The 12,139-nt window shown below is 38.1% G+C and overlaps 1 protein-coding gene across 3 annotated transcripts in view; it reads left to right on the plus strand.

Annotated features, from left to right (window-relative positions):
- LOC149070611 (3',5'-cyclic-AMP phosphodiesterase 4C-like) overlaps positions 1 to 12,139 on the plus strand; it is a 344,660-nt gene that overhangs the window by 228,625 nt on the left and 103,896 nt on the right. Inside the window, exon 1 of one of the 3 annotated variants that reach the window (XM_089249155.1) lies at positions 1,301 to 1,632. The exons of the other annotated variants lie outside the window; for them this stretch is intronic. Within the exon in view, the coding sequence (XP_089105281.1) occupies positions 1,349 to 1,632 (284 nt within the window). The 5' untranslated portion in view covers positions 1,301 to 1,348. Of the gene's footprint in view, positions 1 to 1,300; positions 1,633 to 12,139 lie in introns of those variants that run through there. 3 annotated transcript variants of the gene reach the window in all.

Genomic DNA, 12,139 nt, shown 5'->3' on the forward strand with positions numbered 1-12,139 from the left:
AATAAATGAAATAGGTATTTTCATATCTCAAATTTCAATTTAAAAATTTTTTTTTACCCAATGAATCGATGATTGAATAAGATGTTACGGCGAGAAAAATTTCTTTTACGGCGAGAAGATAGAGGATAAGGAAATATATGTCAACGTGACACAGAGGATCGCTTGTCCGGTTGTTTTTGTATTTATTTTGCGTGCGTGCGTGCGTAAATTATATTTAGAATGCATTCTCATCGTTTGTTCCAGCGGAGAATAACAACGAGAAAGAAAGAAAGAAAAAGGTCCTCGTGATCTACGTGTACAGTCAGCGAATAAATAAGCAAAGCTCGTCCAAATACAAAAAAAAAATCCATTGTATTTGGATGTGATGCCTTGCGCCATAAATCTCGAGCACGACACTTAGGTATTGTCCATAACAGTGAAACACAGTGCGCCATCACTAGTTTGAATTATCGTCGCAAGGATAAGAAAGAAAGAACTTCACTCTTCCAGCGCAAGAAAACGAATAATTCTGGAGCTGAAACTGAAGGAAAAGAACAAGAAAATAAAATTCCGCCCTGGGGAAAAGAGAGGAATGGTATTAAAAGTTTACATCAGAATAACTCTGTAAATGTCAAGTTGGTAGTCAAAGTAAGTTGATATCCAAGTGTGTGTGCCCGAAATAATAATAAAAGGAAAACCCTTCAAGGACGGATTTTGAGAGGACACGTTTCAGCAATTCGGTTTCACGTCATCTTGCATATTTTCAACCACAAAACAACAAAATATACAAACTTATCTTCGGACAAATATTCTCCTATCTTACCCCCATACAAAATGATGTTGATGGGCCATAATTGAATCTAATGGTGTATTAAACTGACGGATATCTCTCGAGCCATAAAGGTGATCATCGATCATCTTTCCGAAAGAGAATTTCCACGTTATCTATTCATAAGCTGTCAAAGGATAAGTCATTTGTCTCTTTAGATCGATAGGATCTGGATAAACTTTTCGTGGAAATTCTTTCTCCGAGCCGAAATATAACTGTTAGGTTTATCTTCTTTAGGACAAAGTTCAAAAACAAAATTGATGATAATAAACAAAACAATCAGAAATTCACACGATTCTCGACATTTTCGGTTTGACTCATGAATGAACGAAGAAAATGTTTAATGTCTAAATATCATGTTCATCATAAGAAACTGATTATTGGATGTAGACTCCTCATTGATGTCTGATGAATACGTGGGAAAAATACTAAGATAAATTTGGAATTGATTAATCGTTGTCTCGTTACCTTATATTTTCAATTAAAGGGGAGAAATATAGAGTTTAAACTCATAACTATCTAAAATTCAAGAGATTTTTGATGTACTCGAAAGTGAGCGCGCATTTTTCTCTGGTTGTAACATCATCCAGGCGTCTTCTTCAACGGGGAGACGTGATGTTGACATTTGCCGTACTGCTCTTGACTATCATCCGAGCCTTACGTCGCCGCATGAGTTCAAACTCCGCATGCGTCGACAATGTCGACAAAGACGACGATGATGATCTAGTCGCATGCGACGATGAAGACAGACGCTATTGCAAGAAAAACTATGGTCGTAAGGTGTTCTCGAAACGGAAATCGTCGGATAAGTCGACGAACTCGAGGTAAGAATTATGTGTTTGATGCTCTTTATTTGGGGGTATATGAAACACATTCCCTCTTCCAAAAAAAAAACATAACGATATCCAGTCACGTGAAATATAACTGCTAGATTTCAACAATGCATTTAACGTTAACCCCCCTCCGATGTTGTTGTTTTTTATCCCCCCTTGCTTCTTCGTCCAATGGAATGTATTTTTTCTTTTCCTCATGCAAAAATTCACCAAAAGTGGAAACAGTGTTCTGTCAAAAACAGGAAAAAAACATCGTATCAGTTAGATTATTAATATTCTTGCACATACAGGATTAATTGCATAAACAAATTTTAGTGACTCAATAACAATAGACGGTGAGATATAGGAAGATTAGGAGCCGTCTATGAATGAATATGTGCCCTCATAGTAGGTGGTGATTTAGCCCAGGAATAATAATTATTCCTCTGCTAAATCACTGCCTATGATAATTATTGTCATCATTAGTTTCTCGTTTTAAAACAAGGGTTTTTTTTAAACCCGAGAGATTATAAAACTTCCTACATTAAGGATTGCTTATCTAACTTCGTAGGTAAAACTGTTGCGTCAAAGCCAAGGGTGCTCGAGCACCCCCAGTATTTTTGGCATGCTCAACAAAATGCATTCAATAAACTGAATTTTTACACCAAGCTCAAGCCGAACACCAGCGCCCACGGGTCTAAGACACTTCCGACGCCCCTGAATTTAATACCCTCCACTCAAACTGACCTTTTAGATTCTACCACCATGCATAAATCAGCGACGTGGAATAAAACATATACAGTAAAGCCCCTATTTTGCGGTCACTCGGGGGACAAAAAAATTCGACTGTAGAGGGGGGGGGGTGACCGCATTGGGAGGTCCCTGTTGAAACTGTAAAATACAGTATTAACAATAACTGAAGTGGTTCTTTGTTTCCCAATGAACAAAATTCTGATAATATGAGATGAGTTACTGTGCATGAAAGTACATAATTATTGCACAGATAAAACAAAAATTCTAATTTTAATGTTTAAAAAAATTAACATTTAAAATATATATATGTTATACAAATTTTATATATTAGTGAATTAACATCTTTTGTAAAAACTGATCAATCGATGTTTGGTGGGTTTTGCTGAGTATTCCAACTCCTTCAATCATGCGCCTACAGCCAGCTGTTAGCCACCCTGGTATATATTATATATCGTTGGCTGAATATCCCTCGATAGTTTTTGGCAATTTTTCACTCCATTCTTCGCAAACTTCATCATTGATATCTACAGATTCACTTCACAGTTTCTTAAATACAATTTCGTGTGACGCACACCAAAACGGCTTGAAGCTTTGAAGTTGAGATGAGTCCGAGTTCTTCTGTAGCTTCTTGAGCTTTTTCTTGCAGAATCGTATGCAACTGCGTCTACGATAAGCCTTTATGTCTTCGGAAATTTGTTTTTCACAGCTTCAATTCCGATTTTCAGCCATTCTTCTTGCCGATGTTCCTCTTGCTTCAAAATGGAGCATGTGTGTCCTCCCGACACTGAATTCTTTCTGCAAGAGCACGAACTCTTTGGAATGAATCTCCTCTCATAGTGACAGAGACCGACGATTACTAGAGCTGGCCATTTTAAATACGAAGTACGAAAGCCTGGATGACCAGGCGGAGATCGAGATGTAGTTCGGAATGAAAATTCACATTCTTCTGTGGGGTATCGAACCACCAATCTCTCACTGTCCGGGCGAGTGTTCTACCGAACTACATCTCGATCTCCGCTTGGTTATCCAGGCTTTCGTACTTCGTATGAACAGCGGAGAGTGACATCGTTTCTCTCTATACTGGCCTTTTTCGTTAGCGTGAATTCATGTTAAATATACGAGCACAAGACTGAAATCAGAGTTTCTCCAAATATATTAACAAAATTCAAGTTAAAATTTCATTGAAAAGTTGAAGAAAAATGAATTGAATATTATAACTTGTGCTGCCATCTAGTGAGCATAATTCGAACCAAATGTGGAACTATTGGTGTCCGCGCAGGGAATTTAGTCAAAATGGAACGAATGGTGTCCGTGGGTGACCGTTAAGCAGGGGCTCGAAATACATTATTAAAATGGGCTTCTTTTTTTTTTGCCTGGATATTTTATTTGACCGTAAAGCACGGGTGACTGCATCTGGGGGGGGGGGGGGGTGATCGTTAAAAAGGGTTTTACTTTATCAAATAAAAAAATATATATTAATTGTCAAGAGTAACATCTAGTCGAAAAATAACTATTGGGGAAAATGGGAAATAACTTAATATAATCAAATAATTACATACTGATACAAAATAATACAAACACAAAGGCCGAAACAGACAAAAGGTTGCCCAAAAGGTGGCTGAAAAAAAAGTTACGTATAAAAATATGGACGTCAAAGATAACTAAAATACAACAACCATAAAAGCATATTCTCGAGAATCATTAATGATATATATACACTGCCCATAAAAAAAAGATTTAAAAAAAGTTATTGTTGCGTTATCTAAGTATGTGGATAGCACATAATGCCAGATAAACTGCTATCGAACTATTGTATAATGTCGTATTATCGCAGACGTAAACGTGTATCCCGTCCATGACAACCCCCCCCCCCCCAACATACTCAATATTTCCACCATCTCTCGATAGAACCTTTGAGATAATGGGTATGAGGCCTGTCACACCCCCAATACCTTCAATAACTTCACGCCTTTACACACGTTCTACTTGATGTTAGTTTTAATTTGATGACGCACTGGTGAATTTCAAATCCTCATTCTCTACGAAATTTTTCTAATATATAAACTCTCTTTTCAAGCAAAGATGAGCTGAGAAAAAACATTTGATCGAAAAACGTGTTTTTTTATCTACTCAAACAAAAAAAATCTCAGGGTTATTTTCTTCTCTCAAAGCGACGCACACACTTGGCAAGCGAAAGAATGGTGTTGTGTATTTTTTCCATAGGACTTCCGACGTAATATTACGTCAGGAACATTGGAAGCGTTAGATAAACTGAATAATATTAATATTTTTCTACATTTGTGAGAAGAGGCGGGCAGTTCCGAATTTCCCTCTAGGCTATACATGGTGCAGCCTAGGGCCCGAGATCTGCAAAGTGCTTCAAAAATCTCAAACTGGTACTTTTTTTGGAGGTAATGCTCAATGATCAAATTTTAACACATTGAAGCAGGAAGTTTCGAATTTCATTACAGTATATTATACAAAAGAGTAGAATGCTTTAGGTATGTTTGGATCCATTACCATATCGTCATGCCAGAAAAATGAATGTGCAAATTTACACTTTTTGGATTCATCAGCTGGTTGGATCCCGTATTTTGATAAGTTTCGCCAGAAACGAATGTTTGACCTATATTGAAACGCATGTTACGAAGCAGTTTAAGAAAATGATATTCATAGGATTGTGAATGTTTGTATGGTTAGAGTAAACATTCAAACGTCATTCACCACGTTTTGGGAATTTGCAGATTCATGATTCTGTGGTATGAGGGGGACGATATATATCACGTCTTCGGTACACAAAACAGCGACAATTTGTCGTTGCCAAATAACAGCTGGAGTTGGACACACACAGGGTGATCCCATAATTCCCCTGGCCGCATTTTACTGGTGAACCACTGATCCTAGAGCAAGAGTTTCCAACGTAGAGTTTCTCGCGGAACCCTTCATGGTTATATGGCTGTTCCGTGGAACCCTTGATAATAATGAGGCTGTTCTACAGAAATTAAACAAATTTTTAAATATTTCTCCAAAACAACAGTGTGTCCTTACTGGCCTTCTCTGGAGCATAGGGCACTCCCCGATGACGGGATCCAGTGTTATGATAAATAGCTGATGCCACTTGCGCTCATTTTCCCACGCGGAAATACGTGCGAAACGCAAGGCCCACATAATTATTGAGTCTTCCGATGAGGACTTTGCCCAAGGTCGTCGTCCCCCTCCTCCGGAAGCGAATTTATAGTTTTGTCGCCTGTGGGCAAAACAAATTTTGCCGCTCTTCACCCATTCTTGTCTAGTTTTCTTGACCAAATTAGCCGCCCTGTACTCTAATAGCCCGTTTAGTTCTCCCCTACACCGTAACTATATCTCTGTGTCCAACGTAACATTGGTGGTAACGGTGGTAAACGAACATCTTACCACCACGCCACTCGGGTGTGAAAAGTTTCCCCAATAATTAATATTCGAACCCCACTGGTACCGCAGTGGTGGTCGGCTGAAGTTAGTTTTCTGTGATTCCTCACCTCGAGGCGCGGATGTAAGCCGATCTCCCCGTTAAAAAGTCTTGCCACAGAGAGCAACGGACCTAAAACGATGCAATTATTCAATCATTACACTCCACCCATAGTTAGGAAAAAAACTGATGGCGGCACTACACACATAACAAGCATTAAACAGAAACAGACGTCACTCCAGGGTTCACTACATGTACATTCCAACATGTACCGATTCGTTAGAAGTTCTGCAGAGGAACGTGGACGAGGTGCATGTGTTGTTTAGTAGTGGAGTAAAATGCAGTTAGAGGAACCACCCTGTATAACTACTACTACTTTACCGCTCACCAACTCCTGTTATAGATTGCCATACGGCAATTTTCAACCAGTAGAGTTGGGTGGGAAATGAAAGCAGTGCCGTCTTAACGCATGGGCCCACCCGGGCACGGCCCGGGGGCCTCAACAGAAGAGTGGCCTCACAAAAATGAGGTCTGGTTGAAATTTTCTAGGATTTACCAGGTAGGGCCTCCGAAAAACCACTTGGCCCGGGGGGGCCCATGATACTCTTGAGACGGTCCTGAATGAAAGTGTGCCATCTATACCAGTGGTCACCCCAGGTTCGGTAGGTAAAGAGCTTGTTTCGGACGTTCTATGCTCGGATTCGAACCCACAGACCTAGACGGTAACCTTCATAGTGGAAGATGAGTATCTTACTACTGCGCAACTCGGGTGCTGCCCTGTTTAATTGGCCACATTACCTTCAATAGCCTAGAGACCCATAAAACCTAAATTCTGTCCTGGATGCGAACATAACATCACAAATTCCAAGAATCCTCGAATCAACCTTCAAAAGAAGCCTCAAAATAAACAAATACTGAAGCCCCTTTTGTTTTCGGTTCCAATGTTATTGCAAGGATTTCGTGGAAACCTCCCCGATACTGATTCCAACTCGCGTCCTACATGTATATTGAATCAGTTCCACAAAAGAGGGCTCGCGAGAGCATTAGTAAGCCGTCGTCACGAACCCCATCTCGATAAATCAATTTTGGAATCCTCTTAGGAGAAGAGAAATAGTCCATATAGTACTAGTTAACGGTCAACTCGCCTCGCGAAGCTCATTCATCGTGATCCGGATCAAACGGTTGGTTACCTTATCCAATCTCAAACATTCCCAATCGATAAATCCGAAAATGCCTACTGCAATCCGAAATCCTTGCACGACACTCGTATATGAGTGTTTGATCCGCTTTGGGGTGGGGGGCACGATAACAATAACCATTGTGATAGAGAAAATAAAGTAAAATATGTAGTGATAAGAGTGCAAGAGTTAGATATGTTACTGCCAAAGGCCGAGCGAACTAGATGGCCCAGTTATCCCGACCAATGTCAGAATTTAGAGCTTTGACCGGCCCTTATATATTGACCCCTATATATCGATCCCTATGGATCAGAGTCATCGAACGTTAGCGTTGCTTTTTTTTTTCAACACATTTTGAACATTTATGAAATTAGAACCATTATTATACCTCTATGATGAATAGTTGATGAGATAAAGGCTGAATTAGGACACCCTGTATATTGATATATATGGTGGCCAGCCAAAGCTCGAAATTCGGGCATTTGCCGGGTTAACTGAGCCGGCTAGTTCACGAACTGGACAATTTAAGGCTTTGGCAGTGTAACGGATATATTTCATAAAGGTATCTGAAAATGTCGACTTCTTCTAAATAGAAACGTCATCAGTATGTTTAAACATTTAACTTCTAGTTCAGTTATGTCAGGGGTGCACGTCCAGCCCACGGGCTAAATGCGATCTTTCAAGGAGTTCCATCCGTCCCGCCAAAGTTATTCAGGTACAAAAAGTGTCAATACTCACAACACGTTAAATGACTTCGTTGGCAATATTTCTTTCCTAACAATACGGGATATCGCCAAAAAAAAGTTGTAACCAAAGCAAGTAAAGCCGCCGATTACAGCCAAAAATTTTGTCAAAAACAAGTCGAGTTGTCAATTACGGCCAAAAAAAAATTGTCAAATGGAAGTAAAACTGGCAGTTGCAGCCAAAAAAAACTGTCAAAAGCAAGTGAAAGTTGCCGGTTACATTAAAAAAAGAATTGTTAAAGGCAACTAAGGTTGGAAATTCTAGCCAAAAGTTGCCAACTATACTGCTGAAATTGCTGGAAAATTTGCCAATGACGAAAAATGAAGGGGTCTGCAAGTCGCAATAGATTAAAATACATAATACACCAAAAAACGTTTACTTTTCACAAAAATGTGACAGCAATATATGGCAAAGTCATACAATTCATAATATAATCATAAAATAATCTTTGTTCTTGATTCCAGCCAATAATAAAAATTCAATCAAGCCTCGTTGAAAACACGGGAGTGGGGAGCTTTGGACGGAAAATATTACTAGAATATCTCTTTAAAATACGAACTTATGGTATGGGCGGAGATGCGGGGGCGCATGGGGAGGGCATTGCCCCCCCCCCCCAGCTTCAAAGGTGAAGTCGATTGATCTAATGTACAGTATATTGTATACATGAATTGACATCAACATCATTGTGATCCCCCCCCCCCAGGAATAATGACCATGCCCCCCAGACTTCAAAGTCCATCTCCACCTATGACTTATGGTCACCGCTATGGTATACTGGCTCGCGAGTAATAGAAATACCGCATATCTGTCCAGCCGACTGGAAAGGTTATGCACCCCTGCTTTATAAGCCGTCTGTGTCTCTGTTTTCAACAGCTTTTTTAAAAATATTTTCTTAAAAACAGGTCCAGACTTTTGAACCAACTTGAAAAACCAAGTAACACATAGTTAGTATTCATAGAATAAATTTAATCGGAAAATCAAATAAGAATTTTTTAGACGAATTCATTGTTGGCAAAAGACTTTTGAGCGCTTCTGTATCATTTCGAGACGCACTGTGCTATAAAAATCATCACATGACTCGGTGATACTGATACCTCGATAAAAAAACCCTGTAATCAGATTCGCGTGATGGCTGAAATGCCATCATCTAAGAATCCATTTGATCAATTTCAGTTCTTGTTTTTTTATTATTTTTCTTTTCAATCTCCTTCATCTAATTGCCATTAATCCCTTGCACCTTCGGTTATCGATACCAGAAACGTCGACTCCACAGTTCTTTTTTCAATACTTTCTTGAGATAAAACAGAGACCATCCAAGCGGAATGAGAGGAGGGATTTCATTTTCTTGAAACTTTTCAAAAGAATTTCTTTCCCTTACTTTTGAAGAATCGAATGAAAAATACCTTCAAAAGAGAATAAGATGAAGAAAAGAAAAATGTGTGTGTATGTATATATATAACTTGAGGCCACACACACACACACACACACACACAAAGTCTGATTCCGTCTTTTACTTTACTTTTCAAGGGATAGTTGAATATAGAGTTATTCCTTTCGAGGACTAAAACATGGAGTTTCCGTAGAAACTACAGAATATTGTCCAAGGAGTAAGTCCTTTGGGAAGGAAGGGAATGAACGCTGCAAACTTTCATGGCGTGTGTAGGCGTTTATTTATTTATTTTTTTCAACTTCTTATTTCCATTCATTTCGTTTATCAGAGAAGTGCAATCGGGAATTTTTATTCGAAAACGCGGGATGGTTGCACTGCAGGGATTTCTTTTCTGGGTGAGAGAGAGACTCCGTCAGATGCTATGAGATAGAAATCTTGTGTTTATAAGAGGAATAAAGTCTCCTGATCATTGCACACGAATTGGCTAATTAGTGTCTCCTAATTAAGTTGCTCTTTTTTTTTCCTTTGGTGAATTCATTTTTACTTTATTTCTCACCGTCTATGTGGTGTTGCTCATTGGCTAAGAGGAAAAAAGATTTTTGAGCGCTGCAGTGTCATTTCCAGAAGCGCTGTATTATACCAATCGCCATATGACTCCGTGATACTGATTCCTCGACAGAAACCCTATAATATGATTCGCGTGATAGCTGAAATACCGTCATCTAAGAATCCATTTGATCAATTTTCCACTTTCAGTTATTTTTTATTATTTTTCTTTTCGGTCTCCTTCATCTAATTGCCATTAATCCTTTGCACCTTGGGTTATCGATACCAGAAACGCCGACTCCACGGTTCTTTTTTCAATACTTCGTGAGATAAAACAGAAACCATCCAAGCAAAATGAGGAGGGGTTTTTTATTTTCTTGAAACTTTCAAAAGAATTTCTTTCCTTTACTTATGAAGAATCGAATAGAAAACACCTTCAAAAGAGAATAAAAGAAAATGTACTTGAGGTCACACACAAAAGAAAGTCTGATTCCGCCTTTTGCTTTAGTTTTCAAGATGGCTGAATATAGAGTTATTCCTTTCGAGGACTAAAACATGGAGTTTCTACGGAAACTACAGAATATTGTCGTAGGAGTAAGTCCTTTGAGAAGGGAATGAACACGGCAACCTTCCCATGCGAGTGGGTACATATTTATTTATTTCACTTCTTATTTCCGTTCATTCTTATTTTTCCAGAGCAAGTGCAGTTGGGAATTTTTATGGAAAACAAACGGGATGGTTGTATTGTTGGAATTTATTTTCTGGGTGAGATATTCCGTCAGATGCTATGGGATAGGAATCTTGAGTTTATGAACGAATTAAAGTCTACCGAACAGCTAATTAGTGTCTTCTAATTAAGTTTCTCTTTTTTCTGTAGAATTCATTTGGCTTTACCTGACTACTTCTCACCATCTATATGGTTGCTGATTGGCTTCTCTTCAGAATAAATAGGTCATCCGAAGGAGAGAGACACTAGTTAGCATGTTATCTGAAATGCAGTATAATCGCTTCTTACTTCGTGAGAACGTCCTTAGAGGGGTTCAAATTCTGAATAATTTGAGAAACATTCCGATTTTAATGTATCTTTCGGAATATCTCGTCAATTAGAAGTTTATTGTTTCACATTCGTGGATATTTCCCTAAAGATTTGGGTTCTTTTACCTTCAAGAATCACTGGATTATGATCCGTTCGCAACGTATTCGCTTAAATTATTTTCTTGTATAAATTAATACGATTCCTCTCGTGTCGTAAGAGGAATTGCTTTTGATATCGTAAATTCTTTTGGTTGATAAATCATTATAATATATTATCAGATTGAAAATTTCCATTGCACATGGAGTTTTCTGGAATCTTTTGAGAAATTTCTTGCATTATTTGATTGCAATAAATTAATAATGGAAGTACACAATGGCCACAACAGGCGAATTGCCCAACGAGGTAGCTGGAAAAAAGATGCTCATAAAAAATATGGGTGTCAAATGTACTAAAATACAATATATACTATATACAAAATACCCAATATAAAAGTAAATTTTGCAAAAAAAAAACCTGTTAATTAATAACAAATTATACATCACCCATAAAAAGATTATGGTTGCTTTTCCTACGTATGGACAGCTTTTCGATTTTACCCACTATTTTTATCGTATTTCTTTTTCAAACGCGTCAATTATGTTAGAATTCACGACACCCGTAGGTAAGTAATTCCATTTATTGACAACCCAATTAGAGAAAACTTTCCTGCGACACCACAACCCGGAGTTGTCCCTTAACGATACTGGTGTTCCCTTGCCGAAAAACTCGGTAGACGGTGTGTAAATAACTCATGGTCCATCCTAGCCAAAAGGGGTCCATGACTTCGATTCGGACTAAGGACTTCTGTATCATTCCAGAATCTTATTCATTCTAACATTATTCTTTCATTAAATTTTAATTTTCATTAGTTCGAAATTATTTTTTCATCAAATAAGAACTTTTATATAATCCTGAAATATTTCTATATTAAATATCAATAGTCATCAAATATTTCCTTCAATAATTCTGAAGATATTTCTCATTGGTTCTGAAATAACTTCTCTCCTCAGTCCTGCGATTTCAGAAAATTCGAAATTGCTTCTTTCACCAATTCGGGAATAAAAAGATTTTCACTGAGATTTTTTTTTTTTTCTATAAATTCTGCAACTATGTACGCTTTTTCGTCGGCGGACCACTTCAATAAGCCTCGAGGGCCACGCGGCCATGCGTTGAAGACTCCTGATCTACACAATGCTTAAAATAATCATAGTCTACCAGACTTAAAACACTTGTAAGCGAATATAAATGACCATTCGGATAATTTTTTTTACTCTTTTAGAATTTTAGAATCTATGGCAAACATCTGTTCAGGAGTCGGAATCCGTAAAACTTTTCAATGCAAACAACTAATCATCAACAATAAACCATCATGTAAATTTGTTATT

The sequence above is a fragment of the Pholcus phalangioides genome, unplaced genomic scaffold (genome assembly GCF_987345545.1).
Source record: "Pholcus phalangioides strain wild (caught in Gottingen) unplaced genomic scaffold, Ppha-v1.0 ptg000021l_1, whole genome shotgun sequence".
Classification (NCBI taxonomy): Eukaryota; Metazoa; Arthropoda; class Arachnida; order Araneae; family Pholcidae; genus Pholcus; species Pholcus phalangioides.